The sequence below is a fragment of the Podarcis melisellensis genome (genome assembly GCF_964234715.1).
Source record: "Podarcis melisellensis genome assembly, chromosome: 12".
In the NCBI taxonomy this organism is placed as follows: domain Eukaryota; kingdom Metazoa; phylum Chordata; class Lepidosauria; order Squamata; family Lacertidae; genus Podarcis; species Podarcis melisellensis.
In genome coordinates, this window is record NC_138544.1 from 35,433,768 (window position 1) to 35,459,674 (window position 25,907).

Below are 25,907 nucleotides of genomic sequence, written 5' to 3' on the forward strand. Positions count from 1 at the left end.
CTTGGAACCTTCACATCAGCGTTGGCCATTGTGGCGTCCTTCAGATGTTGTTAGACACCAACTCCCATCATCCCTGACCATTCGCCATGATAGCTGGGGGTGGGGCTGATGAGAATTGGACTCCAACAACATTTGGAGGGTGTCATGTTGAGTAGCCCTGTTCCATGTAAGAAAAACCGTACTGGATTCAGCCAAAGGCTTATCTAGTCCAGCACTCTGCTTTCACTTTGAACATAGCCATTGTGGTTATGCTCTAATGCTCTTTTTAATGCCATCCAATTAGTTTAGCTATGAAATGTTTGCTTTTCTCTGTCATTAATCTTCCAACATTCAGTTTCATTGGTTGCCTCTGTCCTGTTCTCACTAGCCTCCTAAGTAAAGGAATTTCTTAACAGGTACACCGATAGGCCAGCAACAACATCAAAAGTTTTATCCAGGGCTGGTCCAAGGTCAGGGTCCAAAAGAAGTGGCCAGGAAAGAGGGCAGCTCAGAGCAGTTCAAGGCCATGTTCCAGTTCACCCATGGGCAAAGCAAAGGCAAGATACAGGTCCAGGGCAGTCTGTGGACAGGTTCTAAATAGGCAAGAGATCAGATAGCAGATAAAGTACAGTGCTAGCAGGAAAACATTGTCCCAGCTGCTCTTCCAGTCTAGCACTAATCTAAGGTAAAAGGTAAAGGACCGCTGGACGATTAAGTCCAATCAAAGGCAACTATGGGTTGCGGCACTCATCTTGCTTTTCAGGCCAAGGGAGCCAGCGTTTGTTCACAGACAGCTTTCTGGGTCATGTGGCCAGCATGATTAACCCACTTCTGGTGCAAAGGGACACCGTGATGAGTGCCAGAGTGCACAGAAACACAGTTTACCTTCCCGACGCAGTGGCCTCAATTTACCGGTATCTACTTGCACTGGCATGCTTTTGAACTCCTAGATTGGCAGAAGCTGGGACAGAGCAATGGAAGCTCACCCAATCACGGGGATTCGAACCGCCGACCTTCTAATCAGTAAGCCCAAAAGCCTCAGTGGTTTAGACCACAGTGCCACCTGCATCCCCACAAGCACTAATCCAGAGCCAATGGAGCCACACCCTGACCTCAGCCGATTCTTTTCAGCTATCGTCATCCAGAGATCCTCAATAGGAAGATTTTTATTCACAGGGAGTCCTCTCTTGCGGTTGGGCACTTCTCCAGATGAGGTGGGTTTCTGTCTGGCATTGAGGTACCATCTTTCCCTCAGGTTTGGGACTAGTTTGGCCTTAACATCAGCGGCCAAACTCACTCTCAGCATGGAATATCCCTCCTCACCCCCATCTCCTGGCTCATTCCTCCCAGACTGAGCCTGTTCCAGGCCTTGGTTAATGGCAAGGCCTCCAGGTTGTAGCTGAGACATTACATTCCCATGGTTCCAGTGTTGTTTGAGAGGGAGAAAAATATTTTCTATCCACTTTCTCCACATCATGCATAATTTTACACATCTCTGTCAAGTTCCCTCTTACTCACCTAACTAAAAAGCCCCAAATGTTGTAACCCTTCATCATATGGAAGTTGCTCAACATACCCATCCCAGTCATTTTGGCTTCCCTTTTCAAGCTCTACAGTTCCCTTCCTGAGCTGAGACAACCAGAAGAATACACAGTATTCCAAGTGAGGTGTCACCATAGATTTGTATAACAACATTGTGGTATTGGCAGATTTATTTGCTGTCTCTTTGCTAATGATCCTTAGCATGGCTCAGGAATGCTTCAGGACCATGGCTTTCATTTCCGTAGAGGACTGCAAGGGCATTCAGCGGAATACACAAAGATTTCCCCATCAGGCCTTCCCATTCAATGCATGAAGGTCAAGTATGGAGTTGTTGGGATGAGAATTATCAGGGGGGCAATGCTAGGATAGAGGGAACTTCCTCAGCAGGGCTAAAGGATGGAGGAAATGCCTCAACAGGCCTAAATGAGCAATTATCTGGCAGTGGTGGAGAGGACACCTTCTCTGTCTAGAAGGGGAGGGGAAAACAGCATCAGAATGCAGCAGATGTGCTCAGAACATCTAGAAAATTGAATTGCTCTTCACCCATACCTGTGGCTGTTGTAACAGGGAGGCTATTTCAGATTTGCAAAGGGGTGAGTGGCTTGGGGTCAAGATTCTCAGCAATATTTCAAGATTGCTCTTGGCTACATCAAAGATTCTACTGCAATAAGTGACCTATTTTAAGCGTAATTTATTTTTATGCCCCATAATAACTATATAGCACTACAGACCATTTGTGTGTGTGTGTGTGTGTGTGTGTGTGTGTGTGTGTGTGTGTGTGTACGTACATTCATGCTTACCACATGAATACCTAGTACAAAAGTGCACTCACTTAGGGAAGACTCAGGTTCATCTACAAAGCTTATTGAAGGGAGCTGGAACAGTCAAACACACTCATAATCTTTCTCTAGGTAACTTGAAGGGTTATTGTGAAAATAACATGGCAAAGAGATAATAACATGGCAAAGAACTACACACCCCACCATGAGCTCCTTGGAGGAAGGGTCTACTTTATAATGGGATTAGCTAGATAATAAATAGGTGAAACCCCCCCCCCCCCACTTCACCTACCACCCACTCCCAGGAAGTATTTTGAATTTAGCTTAGTTTAGTTTTGAAGCTATGTATCCTTTTCTATTTACACTGTGCATCAAGCTCATGTAGGCAAAATACCCAGGAGGGATGGGACACCAAGAGATGGAGGCAAAACATGGTCACAAGTATATTGATTTCAGAGTTTGGTGTGGCACCAGGCAAGAATCTAACCACTGCCTGCTGGCCGATTCCTCTCCCCAGCCTGTTTGCTGGACAATTGGGAAGGAGTTGCTAAGCTCTCGGCCAACCATGGTGTGAGGCACTCCTGTGGGCCCTGCCAGCAACCTGAGTGTGTTGTAGCTTGCTACAGTCCCCCACAAACTTGAAGCGAAGCCTTAGCAGACCATTGATTGACAACCGGGCCATCCTACAACCAACTAGGGAACATCACAGCTCCCAGTCCTCCAGCCCACTAGGTGGCATGATAAAGCCCACTACATAAGGGCTACTAGCCATGGTGCATTGGCAACAAGCCACAATGGCTATGTTCTACCTCCTCTATTGGAGGCAGTATGCCCCTGAAGGCCTATTGCTAGGAACCACAAGTGGGGGGAGTGCTGCTGGACTCAGGTCTTGCTTTTGGGCTTTAGAATGTCACCCAGTTGGCCATTGCAAGAATACTGGGCTAGGGGGATCATTGGCCAGGCTCTTATGTCCTTAAATGCAGCGAGCTGAGGCTTATGATTATTTATATTGCAAACCTCCCAGCAAACTTTGTGGTGTGACGTGTCGTGCAAAAATGCCACTAACAAGGGAATAAACTGATGAATAAAATTACCACTCATGATCTGCATACGAGATAGACATGGCTCCTGCAGTAGCTACAGCTTCCTTCTGCCTTTGAAGCAGCTGAGTTACTTCCAACTGTATAAACTCAGAAGAAAAGGCAGTTTGAAGAAGGAGCTGGCAAGGAGCCAGAAGTTCAGCACTTGCCAACAGGCAGAGTAAGCAGCCGTGGCTGAACCTCATCCAATGAAAAGATACCAAGGCAGGGAATTTCCCCCAAGGCGCTCGCCGGGAAATTCTGTTCCCTTCTCCACCCTCCAGGCCCAGACTTGCAAAATCTCCAACCTCCCTCTCTTCCCCCTCCCTTCTCTGCCTCTCCTCTCCAGCTGATAAATGTCCAGGAGTAACAAAGTACTTCCTCATTCTCTTCCAAGCAAAGGGAAGCATCTGTAGTTCCTCCAGCCAGATGCTGCCTGCAGCTGCAGCTGCGCTCAGTAAGTGACAAGGAGGGGAGGAAATACCACAGGCAGCAGAGTGTGGAAGGTAAGTGGCAATTTAAATTGAGAACTTTGACAAATCTCACTGTTCCCCTTGGGAGACCCACCAAAGTGTTTGCAGAATGTCTCAGTTTGCACCTTCTTTATTGAATGCGATATTTTAGAAACAGGCACCCATTTCAAGTTAGTCTTTGCTGGGCACAGATGCTATGCGGTGGCTAATCCAAACTTGTTTCTACTTTCCTCCTGCTGTTGGAAATGCAAAGGAAAAGGGCTTGCGTCTCTTTGGTGACACTGCAAAATGTGAATAGCTGGTCCAAAAGTGTCATTCAAGGCCAGACTAGACATACATAGGCAGCAAAGGATCCTGTGGCAACTTTTTAAAAATGAACAAATGGGAAAAGCTTTCTGGGACTTAAGAGTCCACGTCATCCCATGAAGTGGAATGCAGAACTTTTTTAATATGTCAGTTTTGGTTTCTCTCTGTTCCTCGTTTTTCCAGTCTTAAATTCACTTCTACACATTTCCACATCAGTTTGTGATTTTTTTTTTTTTAAGGTTCTCATGAAAATTCAGCAGCACTTTAGTGCAATTTTCTCAGACACATTTTTTGTGTTTGATTTAGCCCAATATGCACATTTTGGTAAACCAATTTACCCTAATATAGCACATTTGTATGTTATTTTCACCAATACATGCATTGCTGTGCACACTTTATACTAGCATATGCACCTTTACTATATATATTACTTATCCAAAGAACTACATTGCAAAGTTCAGAGAAGTGCAGGTTTCGAAAGATGGCTTTGTTTCCCCCCCCCCCCCGTTTTGAAAGAGGAAAAGGCACTCCCAGGATTGGCAAAGTGGCAGAGCAGCAGGAAAGGTGTTAGCATTCCCTTTCTCATCACACATCTCTGATCCCCATCACACCTCCAGAAATGGCTTCTCCAGTTTTGGGATGGTACTATGCGCATCTGCCCCCAAGGCACTGGAAAATTTAGTCTGCTTTGCCATCCAACAAGAACAACAACAACAACAACAAATCCACTGTGATGGAGTCACCTCTTCCAGCATTGGGTATTGGGTACCAGGTTTGAAATATACTCTGTGTGTATTTTTGATGTGCTTAGTGCAAGATCTGATTTCCTTAGTTATATACTGACATACCATAAAATAGCAGAGTAGTGTACAACAGTAAAACATTAAACACCTTAAAAAGCACCTGCCACTTCATGATTACCTAAAACCATTACATATGGTAGTCATGGAGCTGCCCTGTTTTCAGTCTCACTTGCGATTATGTGGTTCTGATGGCTTTGTTTTTACACATGTATATATTTCCTTTTGATAGTGTTTGTATGGTTTTGTCATGGCCTTTGCTAGTACAATAAAATCTTATTTACCATTACATATGTGAGATGCAAGAGAAAATAATCTGTTTTCTGTTATCTTTATTTGTACCCTCAGAAGGTAGGCTTTAAATGTTATTTGCCAAATTGTCGTCGCTATGTTGCATTACATTTCTTATTAAGCGTTATGGCTAGTGTGCCATGATTGTGCTGGATCCGAGCTGAGTGCACTAAGTTCCCAATAAAATTAATGGGGCTGAGGCTAAAGATTGGCCAAGTTGCCCCACAGATTTCAATAGGGCCTAAGTTCAGTTAGCTTGGTCTAGATCAGTGGTTCCCAACCTTTCTTTGGCCATGCCCCACCTAAGCATCTCTAAAATCCTGATGACCGCCCCCTGTGACATATAATTCTTATTATTCGAAAAGTGAAGTCCAATTCATGTGGAGGAAGCCTAAAAGTCCATTAACTGTTAATAACTCATTCTTGAATTGCCCCCCTTAAAAATCAAATTGCTTCCCTGTAGGGTGTGTGCCCTACGTTGGGAACCACGGGTCTAGATCTAACCTACTTTATTCATAGCTTGGTTGGTTACAGTACAGTGCTGATAACTCCAGAGTTGCAGGTTCTGTCCCCGTATGGGACAGCTACATATTCCTGCACTGCAGGGGGGTTGGACTAGATGATCCTCAGGATCCCTTCCAAGTCTACAATTCTATGATTTTATTATGTCCAGCCCATGAATAAGGATTGTGGAGGGCAGTCCATCTAGTCAGCGCATCAGCAGTAACCAAATACCACTGTCTTCTGACTGACTTCCTTGATCACATTAAAGTCCACTTAAAGTGGGGGAAATTTGGGATGGGAAGGGAAGAAAATGCAAAAGCTCGTTTACTAAGTTATATGTGAAACAGCTGTTCTTTGAAAAATGTAAATATAAATGATCCTGTAACTGAATCTGCGAGCATCTTAGTAATATCAATAGCTCAAGTTTTAATCCTTCCTTTGCAGTTGTAGCACATCATTAATCCAGACAATACTATTGACAGTATTTCATCTCATCCCTGTAAATCTGCACTTTTATTATTATTTTTTTAAAAAGTCACTCACTTTTCAGATAGTTGTAAAAAAGAAAATTAAATGATACATTGAAGTAGGAACCATGACATTATTCTTAAGAAGGAGAAAGACGAGATATGACCTTTCCAAGCTCCTAGAACGGTTGGTAGGGGTGATTTAGAGTCATTTGAAACAGTAATAGCAAAGGAAGTGCTCCAACTGCATACTAAAATATTTGCATGCAATCTCAAGCCATAGTCCGCATCACCCAATGCACTAAAGAAAGTAACTAATGAATCGAAAGAGCACCAGACCAGCGAGGTTCTTGCAAATGTACTCTGTGGTGCACAGGTGGATTTTCAACATACTGGTTCCTTTATCAAAACATTTGCAAAGCTGGACAGGGAGGTTTAGTTTGTAGATGAGGCTTGCTATGAGTGTTGCGCCCTATTTATTAATGACCTATATCCACACCCATGTCCTGCTTTTTATGCCCACACATATGCACAGTGCATATTATACCACTCAGAAAGGAAACATTGGGTTACTCATTTAAACTGCAGCAGCATAGGAATTGTTTTGTTGTTTGTAAGGAAGAGCACTGACAAAACTGTCAAAATAATGAGGAATGACGTGAGTCATAGGAGCCAACTCCTAGCGGCCCAGGTCCCTTTGACACCCCCCAAATAAAATATTTGAGGGGGCAGCCCCCCCAAGTTGATGGGCATTGCTATTCAAATTGTGTGTGTGTGTGTGCCGCATCATGTGATCGATTGTGCAGGCGGGGCTTACTCCCCCCCCCCCATATTTTATTCAAGTTGGCACTTCGGACCTGAACTTGTTTTAACTTGTTCATATAAGATTTAGAGGTAGGGGCGAGTAGTCAGGCAGCTGGTACCCAACTGCTAGTACTCAATTGCTGCTGGTAACCAATTGTTCAGGATGGCTAAAACAAAAAGGGGCTTCAGGGAACTCCAGATGAACCTCTACAAACGGGGTGAATGTGCAGTGAAATGGCAAATGCAGTTAGATGTGAAGAGTACAGGAATGCACACCGGAGCAACCTCCCCGCCCCATACAAAAAGTTCACTGGACTGGACTGAACAGGAGGAATGGGAAATGAGCGCTCGGTCTGATCTGCTCCTCTCAGAAGAGGAGGGGAAGCCCCCCTTCCCTACAGTTTCAGAAGGAGGAGGAGACAGGGCTGCTTCACGGCTGTGTGAAGAAATGCCTAGCGTCAAGATAGTAGAGGAAGAGGGGGGGAGTTAGAGAGCAGCCAGAAGAGACCTCCCTGGAGAGCCTGGAAGACCCTCTTTCACCAAGGGCTCATAAGTCCGTACACATTTAACAACAAAGGATGCAAAGTCACCTTTATTGGCATCACATAAGAACATTCAGAATACATTCAGAATAGATAGGCCAGTGCGATATCGTCACCACCCCAACGGAACAGTCACCCGCCAAAGGGCAGAAGAGGCGAGCAATCCGCCTCATCTCTGGGGGCTTCCAGCAAGGGCAGGATCCTGTAGCATATTTCGGTGGCAAAAAATCAAATAGAGGAACTTAGCTACTGTCTTGGTGAGCTCCTGGTCTCTCCCCTGTAATAAGAAGCACATAACCTCCGTCTCTGGTTTCCATGTTGGAATACATAGATGGTCTAGAAATTGTTGACGGAGATCATCATACATTTTACATTTAAGGGCCATGTGAGCTAGAGTTTCGACCAAGTGGGCATTGCATGGGCAGATCCTATCTCCTTCTGCCAAATCCGCAAACCTACCCAAAAGGATGCAGAGTATGACTTCCCGTGGGTTCCCAGGATGTTGTGGGAGATGGAAGAGGGGGGCTCAGAGTAGCCAACATCTCCTAGGCATAGAGACATGGGTCTTTTGTCTTGCAACCAGATGACTGAATAAAAAGCCATAAAATACGAACTGTTTGTTCTTCTCACTATCTGAGGCTACCGGGGGAGGAGAAGATACTCCATGCCTGACACACAGACACTGATGGGATCTGAACTGGTGGTGATTGACCAGACAAGACCTTGGGGTTGTAATGGATAGCTCAGTGAAAATTTCAACCCAGTGCATAGCAGCTGTGAAAAAGGCAAATGTTGTTCTAGGGTAGGGTTGCCATACGTCTGGAATTTCCTGGACATAACTGGGATTTGGCGTTCGGAAACTGTCTGGGTGGAAATCACTGAAATGTCTGGGAAAATGAAGTTTTTATTGTTGTTTTTAGATTCTGCAAAAATAAATAAATCACTTTTTGAAATATGGCAACCCTCTGCTAGGGATCATTAGGAGAGGGATTGAAAACAAATCTGCCAGTAACATGCCACTGTACAAATTTGCAGTGCGACTGCCCTTGAAATACCATATATGGTTCTGATTGACTTGCCCCCAAAAGGAAACTACAGAGCTGGAAATGTTTTAGAAAAAAGGAAAGAAAAATGATTGAGGGGGCAGAGCTACTCTCCTTTGAGATAAGGTTACAACACAGAGAACTACCGTATTTTTCGCTCTATAAGACGCACCTAGTTTTTAGAGGAGGAAGACAAGAAAAAAAATATTCTGAATCAAATGTTGTTGAAGAGGCTTTGTGTTGCTTTCGCTGAAGCCAGAACAGCAAATTGCTGCGCAGCAATCCCTCTTGCTGTTCTGGCTTCAAGGATAGCTGCACAGCCTGCATTCGCTCCATAAGACGCACACACATTTCCCCTTACTTTTTAGGAGGGAAAAAGTGTGTTTTATAGTGTGAAAAATATGGTAAAAGGCTTAGAGAAAAGACCAATAAGAAGAGACATGATAAGGGATGCGTAAAATTACGCACAGAATGGAAAAAGCCCTTCTCATACTACTAAGCTAGAACATCCAATGAAGTGGAATGTTGGTGGATCACGGATGGACAAAAGAAAGTAGTCCTTCACACCAGGGCATAGTTAAAGTAGGAATCTGCTCCCACAATATGTAGTGATAGCCACTGTAATGGATGTGAGGGGTTACTTGTGTGTAACCTTACTTCAGTTCAGTTATTTTGCTTGCCCAACCATGCTTAGGGTCGGAGCTCGCCCTCCGTGACCTGTTAGTCACTTGCAGAATCCGAGAGTGGGCGTCTCTTGAATCTCTTCCAGCATAGAAGCTGTTTGACCCCGAGTCTCCGCCTATGTTCTCTGCGCGGAACGCGTCTGCGCAAGTAAGGGGAAGGCAGGGGCGTCCCAGCCCTCTCTCCACTAGATTCGGGGGAAGGGTCTTGGAGCCCTGTCACCAATTCCTCCATCTCCCTCTCTGCTCTATGGGTGTTATGTTGAAATCCTTCCCCCCTGCTCGTCCCCTCTCTGGCATCGCTCGGGAGCCCTGCCTCCGTTTCTTGCTCTGATGGCAATTCCCTGACAGCCACCAACCTAAGATTAGACAAAATTAGGGTGCACGCAGCTGCTAATCTATACCTACTAACCGCTATGGCCATGGTCTCCCCTCCAGTGTCAGAGGCAGTGCGCCTCTTCACGCTGGTTGCTGGAAGTCAGACGTGGGTGGGTGCACTCTGGTCATACCTCCAGGCTTCCTGCGGCCTGTGCTTGGACACTGTAAGGACATGGTGCTGGATTAATGGGCCTTTGGCCTGATTCAGCAGGGCTCTTTTTATGTGTTTGATGGATGTAGAGGCATCTTCCCCAGAGGTGTTTTGTGTTTTTTTAAAAGAAGAGAATTGGTTAAAACAAATTAAGAAGAATGGTTTCAGCATGCTGTTTGTTGCCTCAGTGTAGGAGGGTGAACCGGATGCCTTTTAATTGCTTTCCAGCCAAGCCCATAATTAAAAAGGAAAGTATGGATACTTGCGAGAGGTTTCTGCTTTTAGTAACATGGTCCCTTTTGAGCACCCAAACATCTTGTTGCCTAAAGAGGACTGAGACTTTACCAGAGGAGCAGAGTCAACAGGTGCAAAATATTGTGGGCTGGCCATACCTGTAACTGCTATGTTGAAGATGGAATTTCAACGAATGCAGCAGCTTTCATCATCCCTCCATGACAAGATCACCTACTAAACGTCCCTGAGCTAGGAAACCTTCCCTCCATATGTTTTAAGACTCCAACTCCCATCATCCCTTATCTGCTGGAGGTTGGAGTCCAACAAGATCTGATCATCTCTGAACTAGATCTCCATCTGTAAATACGCTGAAAAATGTAAGGCTGAAGTCCATATTTACTATTATTTATTATAAGTCCTAATATCTGCATGATGCTTTTCAGGACAATGGCCTTCCAAAGCAGCTCACATAAACAGTGACCTGACTCACACATCACTGTAATCCATAATTGAGCTTAGCTGTGGTTTACAGGTTCATCGGGCTTTGCTTTGCTCTTCCTTCTCATAGAATCAAAGAACTGCAGACTTGGAAGGGACCCTGAGGATAATCTAGTTCAGTGTTCCCCAACGTTGGGTCTTAAGCTGTTTTTGGACAACAACTCCCATCATCCCTAGCTAGCTACCTAGCTAGCAAGACCAGTGGTCAGGGATGATGGGAATTGTAGTCCGAAAACAGCTGGAGACCCAAAATTGGGAAACACTGATCTAGTTCAACCTCCTGCAATGCAGGAGCCTCAACACGCTTCTTCAAATTAAATCATTGTCTCTGTCCAAACAAACCACAAACTGTAACCACAAGGTTTGTTTGGGGGAAACAAAGCTCAAGCTCAGGTTCAGGTATAATGCTAAGTCCATCAATAGCTTAGTTGATGGCCAGCAGCAGGAACAGAGGAGAATCAAAGTGGCTGCAGTTTTAACACCATGCTACATGTTCACCTTTGGGACGCAGATGGTGATGTGGGTTAAACCACAGAGCCTAGGACTTGCCGATCAGAAGGGCGGTGGTTCGAATCCCCGCGACGGGGTGAGCTCCCGTTGCTCAGTCCCTGCTCCTGCCCACCGAGCAGTTCAAAAGCACCTCAAAGTGCAAGTAGATAAATAGGTACTGCTCCGGCAGGAAGGTAAACTGTGTTTCCGTGCACTGCTCTGGTTTGCCAGAAGCGGCTTAGTCATGCTGGCCACATGACCCGGAAGCTGTACCTTGGCCAATAAAGCAAGATGAGTGCCGCAACCCCAGAGTCGGTCACAAATGGACCTAATGGTCAGGGGTCCCTTTACCTTTACATGTTCACCTTTAAACCATACTTAAGTTTAACCATAGTTTATAAAGTGACATGAGAGCAAGGCCACTCCACTCATCACTCATTTTAACGACATAACTCCACCATTTCCAAACATCTATATTGGGGTGGGGAACTGGTGGCCCCTCCAAGCGCTGTTGGCTGGGGTTGATGGCAATTGGGAGTCAAACTCTGGAGGGCCCAGGCTCTCCATCTCTGATCCATATGTGCAGGACCCAGCCTGCTCCAGCTCCACCCAGCTAATCCACTTTCCTGCGGTTTCCCTCCAGTGATTCACTCAGAGACCAACTATTCCTCACTTGCCCTGCTTCTTCTAGCAATTCTTGTTATTCAGGTGCAGACTGTTCCCTTTGAAAGGACGGCTCTTTGTTTGTTATCCATCTAGGCTCCAGTTACAGATCCAAGTTCTTGAGTCAGCTGTCATTATTTCTTTCCCGTCTGTGTGTTTTCAGATTGTGGCGGAAGAATGTCTTTTGATCTGAAAGCACAAGGGGCTACATTATGCGGCACTCAAAGCCCTGAGGAGCTGCATGTGCACTTGCTGTGGAAAAGGCCGACATACACTTCCAGACATGACAAAAGCATGGGAGGCAACAGGGCTTGCTTTATGGTGAGCAAACACCTGCTGCCCCAGTGAGGAATGGAGAGGTGGAAAATAGGGTTTGTTGTGTGCCACACACACACACACACACACACGAAGATAAATAGTAGAGACACTAAAATAAAGTTTTGATGTCCTAGCCAACCCTGTATTTGGGGGGAGAGTGAAGAACCCGCAGTTCTCCACAGGTGCTGAGAACTGTAGTTCATCAGCAACATCTGCATGGACACAGGTTCTCCATCCCTGCTGTAGCTTGATTTGTAGTATCCTGCAACATGTTAAAGAAATGGCCTGCAACTGACCTTTAGAAGTACTAACAATAACTTGGTGTGAAGAGACATGCATCACTACCTGCTCATTTTGTTTTCGAGAGTAACCTTGTTATAAAATCAACAGAGGCAAAGGCACCCATCAATATGACGGGCTGTCAGTTCTGCCTTATAAGCCCATGAGTGCAGTACATTTTTCTTAGGAAGAGCAAAGCACTGCATATGAAAACACACCTTGGGAGTGAAAATCTCCTTCCCTACTGCCAGCAGCATCCTGGTTAGCCCCTGGGGTCTTTGCATAGTTTAGGGTTGGTGCTGGAGGAGAATAGAGTGCTTGTGCCTTTAACAGCTGTGTAGCAGGCAGATATTCAGCAGTTTAGGTCTCTTCTAGTATGGAAATGCAATTATGGGAAGAGCTTTACCTGATGTCATTATGTCTGTCAGGCATCTTATTATCTCTGTGTAGCTACTGACATGTTTTTCTTACACACACCCAAGGCGACGTGGTCTAAACCACTGAGCCTCTTGGGCTTGCCGATCAGAAGCTGAGCTCCCGTTGCTCTGTCCCAGCTTCTGCCAACCTAGCCATTTGAAAGCACACCAGTGTAAGTAGATAAAAAGGAACTGCTGCAGTAGAAAGGTAAACAGTGTTTCCATGCACTCTGGCACTCATCACAGTCCTCCATGCACCAGTAGCTGTTTAGTCCTGCTGGTCATATAACCTGGAAAAGCTGTCTGCGGACAAACTCCGGCTTCCTCGGCCTGAAAAGCGCCTTTGACTGGAGTTAACCATCCAGGGGTTCTTTACCTTTACCTACACACATCCATGCAACAGAGGATACAAATTTGCATAAGCATGTTTTGCTATTGTCCTTTCCTTTAATCTCCTGTATGAGTTTCTCTTTATGTTATGAGCTCTTTTGTAGTACCTTACATGGGTAAGTGCTAAGAGGTCACACACTGTGTTTTTCCAGGCACTTTACCAGCAGGAGCTGGCAGTAAGACCCAATTGCAACATCAAGGAACTTCCCGGTGTCAAACCAGAGCCAGAGGTGTTGTTTTAGCTGCTTGGCATAATGGTTATGACATCCTGCTATGGCCAAGGTCCTCATGTAACTAACGCCTCTGCTGTTAGAAGCACAAAGCCCATGATTATGCTGAATGCTATGGGCTTGCAGTGAGAGATGTAGTCAACAATTACCAGATGATCACAAGCAGAATCTTAGCTAAAGGCTAGGGGTGGGTGAAGAAGTTCATTTCGGCTCAGATTTTAAAGCAAACCTGCCTAATTCCTATTTCCTGAAACCATACGCAAACCAAAAACACAGCTGTCTTTTCAAATTTCCATTTCTAATTCTGTTGGGCAGTTCTCCAGCAGAAAATAAAGTGTACAAAGATGCTTTTATTAGAGGTGAAATGTACACAAAAAGCAACAAATTAGGAAGAGGAGGAGGAGGAGTTTGGACTTGATACCCCACCTTTCACTCCCCTTAAGGAGCCTCAAAGTGGCTAACAATCTCCTTTCCCTTCCTCCCCCACAACAAACACTCTGTGAGGTGAGTGGGGCTGAGAGACTTCAGAGAAGTGTGACTAGCCCAAGGCCACCTAGCAGCTACATGTGGAGGAGCGGGGAAGTGAACCCGGTTCCCCAGATTACGAGTCCACCGCTCTTAACCACCACACCACGCTTTATATTTGAAGGAAAAATGCCTTATATTTGAAGGGGACACTGAATACCAAAATGTGTGCATTGGGCAAAATTGAATATAAAGATGTGTATATTGGGGGGAGAAATGAGTACTAAAATGCTGGTGTGTTTTCCCAAGGGGAAAAAAGAATACAGAATGATACTGAAATGTGGTGATCTGAAAACTGGAAAAATGAGAAACTGATAGACATCAACATTGGGGGGGGGGAATCACCCATCCCTGATCATGGGGTGGGGAGGGGCGGCATGGAGGATCATTGGTCACATGGTATAGAACCTAGAAGTCAACAAAAGCTTAGGCCAAAACAAATCTGCTAACCTCTAAGGTGCCACAAAATGTTTTACTGCAACAAACAACAGCTACTCTGCTGGAAGCTATAACTGGCCACAAGCCGTTATTAACAGTTTTAGCTTATTTCCAGTATTTCTGTACTGTCCAAGAACAAAGGTTTTTGTGGGGAAAAATCATGAGATCTAAAGTAAAATACAATAAAAAGATGAAATCTAAACATTGTGAAACCAGAGTCATTGTAAAATCAGCAACTGAGAATTACATCAGTGCAAAGGATAAAAACCACACTGTTGAAAACTACCATTATTCGAGATACCGATTTTTTTGTATCCCCTACAAGTCAGAAACCCGCATTGTTGCAGTCAAGTGTATATTTTAACACCATGCATAAACACACACACACACCCTGCTCAGTCCTTTGTAAGCCTGGCTCTACCTTTGAAACTCCCTGGACTTTATGGGCTCATTTCCAATTCACTCCGCAGTTGACTGGACTGGATTAACGCCTGATACTTTTAGACCCTGAACCGTTCAACAACCCTGGAAATGCAAAGAAAACGACTCAACTTTTAAGCCTGGTCTTATGTATTTATGGGAACAGGTTGAGGCGATGAGATTTGCAGCTCTTTCAGTAGTTTGTTATGATTTAGACAACATTAAGCACATCTTTTTAGACCTCTGCTTCATATGTCTCGGGAACCTCCAGGCAGCTTTAGTATTCTCCTGATAAAAGGCAGAGATGTGAGGAGCAGAACAGCGGCACATTCTCCACAAGAGGATTTATCACCTCTAACAATTCGTTTTATCTGCTGTGTCAAAACTCACGGCGCAGAATCTTTTTGCTGAAAGTATGTGCGCCGGAGAAAGGGGCTCATTTCCTTAAAAAATAAATTACACTGATAAATTTACTGCATTACGAGCCTGGCCCTTGGATCTCTCCCTGCGCCCCCCCCCCGGTTTATTTTGTATTTCTCAATGTGCACCTCATAACAGAAGGCTCTTATAATTCACAACATACTCGTTTTTATTTTATCTCTCCCCCCCCCATTTTAAGTTGGACATTCATTTCCTAGATGTAGCAATACTGGAAAAACAAAAGAGTAGGAATGAAGAAAGAATAAGAAGAGGAAAACATGGGAATTCCAACCCCTCTCTCTACCCCCTCCCCCAGCCCCACCACAAAATATTGGACCAAAATATAAGTGTTTCTGGGAAATGTAAAAAATAAATAAATTGCACATTAGCAATGCTATATCAAGTGTGTTTGCTATGACTCTGGTCCCCCATGACTTTTCAGTAGAAGTGGGCAACCTTTTTCAGATTGAGGGCCTCATTCCTATCTGGGGGTGTCACATGGCAGTGGTGGGTGGAGCCAGAAGCGAAGGTTTCCGTTTAAAGTAATATTTACTTCTCTATCCTCCAACCAAGAGGCATGATGAGGATTCAAGGACACCAGCAAAAATAGGAAGCAGAGCACCAAGCAGGAGTGATGAGGTGTGTGTGGCCTGCTGATAGTCACAAGGGTCAGACAGGGAGGTCTGGAGGGCCACATTTTGTTCCTCAGGCCTGTGGTTCCCCACTACAGTGGTACCTCGGGTTACATACGCTTCAGGTTACAGACTTCTCTAAGCCAGAAATAGTGCTTCAGGTTAAGAACTTTGCTTCAGCATAAGAACAGGAATTGTGCTCTGGCGGTGCGGCAGCAGCAGGAGGCCCCATTAGCTAAAGTGGTGCTTCAGGTTAAGGACAGTTTCAGGTTAATTACGGACTTCTGGAACGAATTAAGTACTTAACCTGAGGTACCACTGTACTTTACAGTTCCCCACTGCATTACAAGGATGGGGTACCTGTGGGCCCTCCAGATGTTGTGGTCCAACAACATCCAAAGGGCCACAGGTTTCTCATCCCTGCTGTTTGGGCTTGATCCTTGGAGGTAAAACGAGGCTGCACATACATTGCTGTTTTTCCTAGTAGTCAATGACACCAAAAAAAGCTATCAAAAAGGTCAGTTTTGATTACATAACTCTTCAGCACAAGAGGGAAATAAAAATTATTCAGGATGTGGGGGTTTTTGGGGTGTGGGGTGCATTCAAAGTTTTTGAGACCCCTCAAAGGTGGTTTCAATGCATCTGCTCTTGAGTATGACAAAGTTTTGGTCAGAGTAGACCCAACCTAGCCCTTGGGTGGTACAGTGGGTCAGTGTGTTAACCAGGGATGGCTGGGGGCAGGATTCCTGCATTATAAGGGTTTAGAGTAGATGACCACTAGGGTCCCTTCCAACTGTACAATTCTGTGATTCTATATTCATTAATTTCAGTGGTTCTACTCTGAAAAGCATCCTGCATTTTTCCCCCAGACCTATTTTTTCCCAGGCATGTGCACATTTATGTAGGTTTAATGAGCAAGGGCAGCTCTAAAACATACCCCCTTGGCAACTCTACTCTTCCCCTTTTTATTCCAATTTTGGTGAGAAACGGGGAGAAGGTAAAGCCATAGTTAGGAAAATATATATAGTGTGTACTAAATGCTGTTTCACTTATTTATAGAATTTCTATAGCATTTATTTCCCACAAGAAAAACAAGTACGATATATCTCTTTAGTATTTCCTTTTCAAGCACAGGTATATAGCCATAAGGCTGACATAAAAGCAGAAAGACATAAAGTTGCAAAGCAAATCCATGCTGCCACCTAGTGGCCAAATAGGCTCTCAGCATTCCTAAAGCTAAAAGTTTCCTGGGAGTTTATCTGTGCATTTATTGCACCGAAATGTCCCCCAGCTAGGGAAGTAGCATAGATTGTTTGAATTCTCTCAGGCTGTTGTACAGAAACCGGGTTTTTGTTTTTTGGTGTGGGTAGGGTGGGGTGTTGCTCTCAAGTCAAGGAATTACTAAGGAAGTAAGATCCATTCATCATTTCATAGCCCATCTTTCTAAAGCTGAACAGCATCCAAACAACTTGGAAGTTTCTTTCTGGGTGGGGTAGTGATGATTAGCGTTGTGCCCAAAATATTACCCCACATTTCCTTCCTGCCCTACTATTCCCCATCAATAAAGGAGGAAAAAAATAACATTCAGAAATTGTTAAAGGGGAAAGAAAAAATTTGGTCAAATTATCACGGGTGGCGTGCAGCATTCCCCCTCCCCCATGTTTACCTGACTTTTGAGGTGGCCAAGGTCTGATACAGACAATTTTCCTGAAATATGGCACCCCTTTATTTCTTCAAATAACTTTTGAAGTCACAAAGGCATATATTTCTTTGACAAAACTATTTGCTTTGTGGTTTTGCATTTCCCACTTTAGGGGAAAAAGAAACTTAGTGAAATGAAGGTGTACCTTATAGGCCCAAATATAAGCTGTACTTTTTTTGCCAGATTCTGACTGTGAAAACTTAAAGTGCAGCTTATATTCAGAACTGAGTGTTGCATGCCTGCCTCCCGGCACTACTGCCCTGAACAGGGGGCAGGGGACAGCCGGTGCCGGCTTGGGGAGGTAATGCTGGGAAGCAGGCGCACAGTGCGCTCAGAACTGAGCACTGGCGCTGGCCGCAGCCCCCCACCCCCCATTCAGGGCGGTAGTGCTGGGAGGCGGCCTGCACCTGCAAATAAGTCTTGAATTTTAAAGGTGCAGCTTATTTGTGGATGAGGATTATATTCAGGCCAATATGGAATATAAAAGGAAGGTTCTAGGGACCAAACCCTCCCCCGCAAAAAAAGCTTTGATTAAAAACAACAAATTCATGTAAACACACAGTTCCACACAGATATCTGCATGAAAACTACATGTAGTTTTGCAAAGAGGTTTTAAGCTGAGGTTAAGTTCAGAACAACAAGTCACATAACAGAAGCACTTCCTATGTTTTGTGCAGGATCCTGAGAATACTTGCAAAAGGAAACTGCATAATCCCACCCACACACACACACACTTGAATCTCTCAGGATACTGAGAGGATCAGAAAGTTTTTTTTTCTAAGATGGCTGGTCTCTTGCTTGTTCTTGCACACTGGAGAGTGAGCTCAAACAGTGGAGTGAAATTGCCCACTAACAGCATCCTCTGGAAGGTCTAGATTCAGTTTCTTGTAAGTTAACCTTGTAGGATGTGCTGCTGTGCCAAAAGAAGTCAAAGGAGCATTATATAAAATAATAGCATACCTCAACAGTTTTCATACCAACAGGCACATTTCTAACACATACATTACTGCAGATTCCAGCAAGAAACAGGACATATGCCTGTGACCTTATACAACCCTCCTTAGGGATCTGTAAATCACTGAGCTTGAGCTATTTGAGAACTAAACTGAGTTATTTTATCCCTAGCGAGTGCAGATATAAGGTTTAATATGTACACTCTTGTATATTAGTAGGTGACCATCGTGCCTGTCCATTATGGAGAAGAACACTACAATGATTCCACTGACTACAGATGTACCTAACAAGAAGGAGACAGTGTGCATTTTTGGAACAGGCGATTTTGCAAGATCTCTAGGACACAAAATGATGCAGTGTGGCTATGCTATAGTGTTTGGAAGCCGAGGTGCTCAGACTTCTTCTCTGATCCCTGAAGGAGCCACAGTCCTTTCTCATGCAGAAGCTGCAGAAACATCTGCTGTTATCATTTTAGCAATCCACAGAACACATTACAGCTTTCTGGAAAACCTAAGGGAAGTTCTCCGTGGGAAAGTGCTGGTGGATGTGAGCAACAACCTCAAAATAAACCAGTACCCGGAATCCAATGCTGAATATCTTGCCCAGCTCCTGCCAGGCAGCAAGGTCGTGAAAGCATTTAACACCGTGTCAGCCTGGGCTCTGCAGTCAGGTGCTCTGGATGCAAGCAGACAGGTAATGACATCTCTGAGGCAAAAGATGCTCACATTTAAAGAGACTTAAAGGTGAAAGCCCAGTTCTAGATCTTCATTTTGCAAATCCTAAAGCTCTCTAGGTGAACTGCTTATGGCATGATATAAAACTGTTTCTAGACTGGAGATCTAACCATCTAAGGCTGGCAGTCTTAGTTTTATATTGTGGTCCCAAAGAGCTGATAAGAAAGCAGAAAGTTTGCATCAAGTGAGAAAAGTCCAGCTTTTAATTTTCTTCTTTGTGGGGAGGAGGGAGGCAAAGGGTCCTTAAGGAAAATCACAAGCCTAGACCAGTGTTTCCCAACCTTTTTTGGGCAAAGGCACACTTGTTTCATGAAAAAAATCTCGAGGCACACCACCATTAGAAAATGTTAAAAAATTTAACTCTGTGCCTATATTGACTACCATATTTTTCGCCCCATAGGACGCACCGCCCCATAAGACGCACCTAATTTTTTGGGGGGAGAATAAAGAAAAAAAAAATTTTCCCCTCCCCAGGCACGGGGCAGGCGCGGGGGAAGCCCAAGCTTCCCCCGACCCCAGCCCCCAGAACAGCCTGATATCCGCAAGCCTAGGGAGCCACACTGGTCTCCCCAGGCTTGCGGAGAGGTGCGTGAAGCCCGGGGGCGCTCTTCAGCGCGCACCAGGCTTCGGGATGCAGGCAGCTCTGCGCTACCCTCCAGAGCCCCGTGCGGCTTCGCGCTGGGATCCGGGGGGTGGCGCGGAGCTGCAAGAAGCCCTGGAGCGCAGGCAGCTTCGCACCACCCTCCGGAGCCCCGCGCGGCTTCGCGCCAGGATCCAGAGGGTGGTGCAGAGCTGCAGGAAGCCCTGGAGCCCAGGTAGCTCCGCGCCACCCTCCGGAGCCCCGCGCGGCTTCGCGCCGGGATCCGGGGGGTGGCGCGGAGCTGCAAGAAGCCCTGGAGCACAGGCAGCTCCGCACCACCCTCCGCAGCCCCGCGCGGCTTCGCGCCGGGATCCGGGGGGGTGGCGCGGAGCTGCAAGAAGCCCTGGAGCGCAGGCAGCTCCGTGCCACCCTCCGCAGCCTCCTCCAAAGGGCGCCCCGCGCTCCGCGCTGCAGGCTGCCGCCCGCAAGCCTTGCGCGCGGGGGGGGGAGTTCCCCCAGGCGCCCAAGGCTTGCGGACAGCTGCGCGAAGCACGGGGCGTCTTCCAAAGGGCGCCCCGCGCTCCGCGCTGCAGGCTGCCGCCCGCAAGCCTTGCGCGCGGGGGGGGGAGTTCCCTCTCCCGCCTCCCTCCCGCGGCACACCAGGCAAGGTCTCACGGCACACTGGTGTGCCGCGGAACACCGGTTGGGAAACACTGGCCTAGACCAGGGTTGGGGAACCTGTGGACCTGCTGTTGGACTTAGGCTCCCATCAGCCTGAGGCATCATGGTCAATGGTGAAGGATAATAGGACTTATATTCCACCACCTGGAGACCGCAGGTTCCTCATTCCCTGCCCCCATTTCTGATTCTTCTGTTTTAGCCAAATTCTGGCCAGTTGATAGCCTCCTAAAAACACGAGCTAATTGTGGGCATTAAACCTACCTGGCAATTTAAACACAGCTTCTTACTGAAGTCAGAGCAGTGTTCGAAAGCAAACACTGGCAATAAATAAGGTCTCCCTTCATTGTGTTGTTGTTGCTGCTGTTTTGCTCCAGGTATTTGTCTGTGGAGATGACAGCAAGTCAAAGGAAAAGGTGATGGAGATCGTTCGAAGCCTTGGTCTTACTCCATTGGATAAAGGGTCTCTCTTAGCAGCAACGGAAATTGAGAATTACCCTTTGCAACTTTTCCCAATGTGGAAATACCCCATCTATCTCTCCCTTGTCCTCAGTGCATTCATCTTCTTCTACTGCGTGGTCCGCGATGTGGTCTATACTTACTCTAAGCAACAAGTGGACCGTTCCTTTTTTATTGCCATCAGCATCCCAAACCGTGTCTGCCCTGCTGTGGCACTCATCCTCCTCGCTCTGGTTTACTTGCCTGGGATCTTTGCTGCTGTCCTCCAGTTATACAGAGGTACAAAGTACAGACGCTTTCCAGATTGGCTAGACAAATGGATGCTCTGCAGGAAACAGCTTGGCTTGGTAGCCTTGGCTTACGCTTTCCTCCATGTTTTGTACACACTCGTGATCCCAATTCGGGGCTATGTACGATGGAGGTGGAACTCTTATGTCATTGCACAGGTAAGTTGATGTTGTGCTGTTTCTTCTCCCATTCCACCACCAGCACTGAGGTCTTTGCAACTTTGTATGGGGATGTGATGAGGGACGTGGGTGGCGCTGTGGGTTAAAGCCTCAGCGCCTAGGACTTGCCAATCGAAAGGTCGGCGGTTCGAATCCCCGCGGCGGGGTGCGCTCCCGTCTTTCGGTCCCAGCACCTGCCAACCTAGCAGTTCGAAAGCACCTCCGGGTGCAAGTAGATAAATAGGGACCGCTTACCAGCGGGAAGGTAAACGGCATTTCCGTGTGCAGCTCTGGCTCGCCAGAGCAGCGATGTCACACTGGCCACGTGACCCGGAAGTGTCTTCGGACAGCGCTGGCCCCTGGCCTCTTAAGTGAGATGGGCGCACAACCCCAGAGTCTGTCAAGACTGGCCCGTACAGGCAGGGGTACCTTTACCTTTACCTTTACCTATGGGGATGTGATGCAAGCAGGGCTTTGAAGCCATCAAACATAGCTGTCAACTTTTCCCTTTTCTTGCGAGGAATCCTATTTGGAATAAGGGAATTTCCCTTTTTAAAAAAGGGAAACGTTGACAGCTATGATCTGAAACATCGCAAGGGCTTAGGATATTGTGCCTGCTGCTCTCCATCCATCATGCCCTCCCTGCTCCTCCCTAGGCTCCCATGGAGACATCCAAATGTAAAAGAAAGTGAGGGGTGTTCTAGGGCTTCCAGTAAGAGCAGCCATTGATTCTTACGGGGGGGGGGGACCTCAATTGTTAGAACCCCAGTTGCCATTTAGAACCTCTAACTACCACCAGCCATCTTAACAGTAAAAGCAAAATCCACGGGGTCTTTATCCCATGCTGCCTCTGGAAGGCAGATGGTCACCCCCACTCACAATACTGTTACCACACCAAGGATGAAGAGCTGTTGGGGAAGGGTGTGAAAAAATTCTAAGATTCTGCTCCTCTGGCACTTTTTTGATTTCTGATTTACACCACTATAAGTGTTCTGAAGCTTAGAGACTGTTCTAACACTTCAGTCTTAAAAATGAAGCCATATAAACTCCATTCACATACCCTGAGCTGAATTTGGGCCCAATTTGCCTAGTCACCAAACATGCTGTATCACAGCATGGAATTGATCCCCTCTTGCCTGCGCTTCATTCATGACACTGTCCACCATGTAAGGTTCTGGACCTTTCAGAGGCGGACATTTGAACAAGGTCTGTGCTTGTCAGGTCAAGCAAGCAAGCAAGCAAGCAAGCACATCCCACTGGGAAACCTTGTAAAACTTCTGTCACCTGCCAGAAACAAACTTCCCTACACAGCTGACAGAAACAAATGTTGGCAAATCTAGAAAAGAGGGAATTCCATTTTATCTCCAGTCTGTACCATTCTAAGATGACAGAAATTTCTTGACTTCTGATGAGTGCAACTTTTGTCAATTTGACGCGCACCTACAAAACCTGTCAAGAGCACCTTGCATATTTCACAATATTAATTTAAAGCCATTTATAGATGTATTTTATAGCTGTATTTTAATCTGTCTGAACCTACTGCATATTAAAAAGTTTTTTCAAAACTTTTATCACCTTAGGTGTTGAACAACAAAACAGAACCATTGACCAATGAAAGAGCCTGGATGAGTGACTCATATGTTTCTTTGGGTATCTTGGGGTTCTTTCTGTTTGTCCTCCTGGGAATAACATCCTTGCCCTCTGTCAGCAACAGTGTCAACTGGAGAGAGTTTCGCTTCGTACAGGTAAGAGAGCTTGCAAGCCAGCAAGCTAACTTTTCTTCTTCCTCACTTTCACTGTGTTCCTATGGACATTTCTTCAGAAGTAAAGCCCAATTATCCTAGGGGCATCTGGTTGGCTACTGTGGTAAAGAGGATTCTGGGATATATAGGCCGTTAATCCAATCCAGCGTTGGCTCTTCTTAATTCAGGTATGGAGAACCTGTGGCTCTCCAGACATTGCTGGACTACAATTTCCATTCCTAATATATTGGTTAGGCTGCCTAGATGATGAAAGTTGGAGTCCAACCTATGTACAGAGGGCCACATGTTCCCTATCCTAGTCTTAATATTTGTCTGGAAATGAGGAGGAAAGGCGCCTAACACAATCCAAACCACCCGTTCAGGAAGTCTCCAGGTTCCCTCATTTTTGGGAAATTAATCACTCCTGCAAGGACTTATCTGTGGCTGCTGCAGATAAGAGATGTTTTGTTCCTACTCCTTGAACTTTTATGTGTTTGTGTCAGGGCCGTTTGCTTGCAAAGGTTTCTCATTAGTCTGCTTATGAACGACATATTGTCGAGTTTGCTTTTTCACATCTGGGAAAACCAGTAATCACAGGTTTTGAAATTATAATTTTTAGAAAGTTTTAAAAGTGAAATCCACCAAAAAGCTGGTGGATAATCTAAAAATAGATTGTACATACTTTCGCTAATCCTCCCTATAGTTCATTTCATGTATCTAACCCAAAGAAGAGAACTGTGCCTCATAGGCCTGATTAGTTAAATGTCCTGCCTCTATGATTGAGAGCTTCCTTTGCACACATTTGGTTAGCATAAACCTGGCAACAATACAGCATGTGAAGCCATTATCTTAATGCATTATGAACTGCTGCTCAGCCATGTGGGCAAACTTGCCCAAAGACACAATGGGCTTCTTTATCCCATCTTGACCAAGAACATTGCCAGCTGGAATCAGTAGGAGAATTGAGTTTTGGTCATCTGTCGATAACAGAATAGAATGCTTTCTAATTTGCTGTCATGTAGCTTTGCAATCATGTTTTGTTTGTTTTCTAGTCTTATCTGGGCTACCTGACGCTGGTGTTGTGCACTGCCCATACACTGGTCTACGGTGGGAAGAGGTTCCTGAATGCTGGCACCTACCCATGGTGCCTTCCTTCCGTTTACATCCTCTCTCTCATTATCCCCTGCATTGTGTTGGCCATGAAGTTTTTCCTCATATTTCCATGTATCGATCGGCCGTTAACTGATATTCGACAGGGCTGGGAAAGAACACCCAAAGGCATAAGCCAAACAAACAGCAGCCACTGCAGGTCAGCTGTATAAGCTCTTAGCAAATGTACAGTTTCAACACACATATCTGCAATAGCAAAAAAGAGAAATGAAAGCAATTTATACGCGTCGAAAATAAGCTCAAAAATTACGTGTTCCATTATTACTCTGCAATGTAAGGCCAGCAACTCTCAGCAGCAACTGGTCAATATTCATCTAAGGTGTTTGGAGGACGAGTGCACCTTCCTTTTCTGGATTTGAGACTGAAGGAAACCATTACCGTCTTTGCCCTATCTCCTCTGTGTAAGAGGAGCCCAACATGCAGTGGGCCACATCTGAGAATATGAATTACACCGATGATGAATAAGTTTATGGCAGCACTCCCAAACCAGATTCCCTTCAGATGTTTTGCACTAGTTCCCATCATCCCTGATGACTGATCAGTTCAGAACATTTGGAGGTTGGGAAAGGCTGGTCTATAGACAAAGCAATAATAAATTTGAACTATGGCTTTTGGTCTTACTCTGTGCCTTTTCAGATTTATGTTCTCTTTCAAATTTGAGCAGCACTTTAAAGGTTCCTAAATTGACTATGCTTTCCTAGGCCATGTATACTGTGTACACACCTGCAATTTCCTCTCATTGTGATGGAAGGTGTTCATGACTTTGTGGAGAATGTGTTGATAGTCAAACACAATGGATCCCTCCCACCCCCCACCCCACTATAAATTCATGGTCAATGGACTTTGTGGTTTTGGACTGGATTTGAATTGGAATTTTAAATTCATTTTTGCTACGATGGACTCAGGATCCAACAAAATCATTTAATTATAGTGTTTCCCTGCATATACCTATGAATAAGGTTATGATTAAGCTACACTTACAAGCTTAATCAATAACAGGCAACTGTTTTTATTCAAGCTTCTTGGGCTCTGATACTGCCTACTGCTGTATATTATGTATTGTATTTTTTCCCCCATTTTTAATAATATTCAGTAAAACAAATGCATTGTTTTCCACACAAAAATCACTAACCGTGGTCAGCATACCATAAACAGATCCTACTCAAAAACCTCTATGTAGAAACTTTGCTCACCAACATTTATATTCTGTATATCCTGATCATCATAATAAAGAAAGTTTTAAGAACAAAGTCTCTTTGCTGCACCTACAAGTGTGGTCACGGGTGGTCGCGGACCAGATCCAGGTGCTCGTAGAAGAAACTGATTTTCCAGATCAGGGCGACCCAACATTTCATACCAAGTGGGCCGCAAGAGTATAGTGGCACCTCGGGTTACATACGCTTCAGGTTACAGACTCTGCTAACCCAGAAATAGTGCTTCAGGTTAAGCACTTTGCTTCATGATGAGAACAGAAATTGTGTTCCGGTGGCGCGGCAGCAGCAGGAGGCCCCATTAACTAAAGTGGTGCTTCAGGTTAAGAACAGTTTCAGGTTAAGTACGGACCTCCAGAACGAACTAAGTACTTAACCCGAGGTACCACTGTACTTGTTTGCAAATACTTGTAGACCAGGGGTGGGGTACCTGCTGCTGTATGGACTCCAGCTTCCATTAG

At 45.4% G+C, this 25,907-nt stretch overlaps 1 protein-coding gene across 2 annotated transcripts; it reads left to right on the forward strand.

Moving 5' to 3' along the window:
- Positions 1–3,707: 3,707 nt before the first annotated feature.
- Positions 3,708–25,485, forward strand: STEAP4 (STEAP4 metalloreductase). 2 transcript variants are annotated; one of them, XM_081883533.1, is made up of 5 exons: positions 3,708–3,885; positions 18,645–19,119; positions 20,796–21,323; positions 22,904–23,068; positions 24,118–25,485. In XM_081883533.1, the coding sequence occupies exons 2-5, from the start codon at positions 18,667–18,669 to the stop codon at positions 24,385–24,387; spliced, it is 1,416 nt and encodes a 471-aa protein (XP_081739659.1). In that variant the 5' UTR covers positions 3,708–3,885; positions 18,645–18,666; the 3' UTR covers positions 24,388–25,485. The 2 variants fall into 2 exon arrangements, with proteins under 2 accessions (XP_081739659.1, XP_081739658.1); XM_081883532.1 differs by having other exon boundaries at positions 3,709–3,885; positions 18,642–19,119.
- Positions 25,486–25,907: the final 422 nt, after the last annotated feature.

Excerpts from the sequence above, each read along its gene's own strand:
- STEAP4 (XM_081883533.1), top strand. The coding sequence starts at position 18,667 with ATGGAGAAGAACACTACAATGATTCCACTGACTACAGATGTACCTAAC. Across the intron at positions 19,120-20,795 it reads CTCTGGATGCAAGCAGACAG|GTATTTGTCTGTGGAGATGA; the intron begins GTAATGACATCT and ends GTTTTGCTCCAG. Across the intron at positions 21,324-22,903 it reads ACTCTTATGTCATTGCACAG|GTGTTGAACAACAAAACAGA; the intron begins GTAAGTTGATGT and ends TTATCACCTTAG.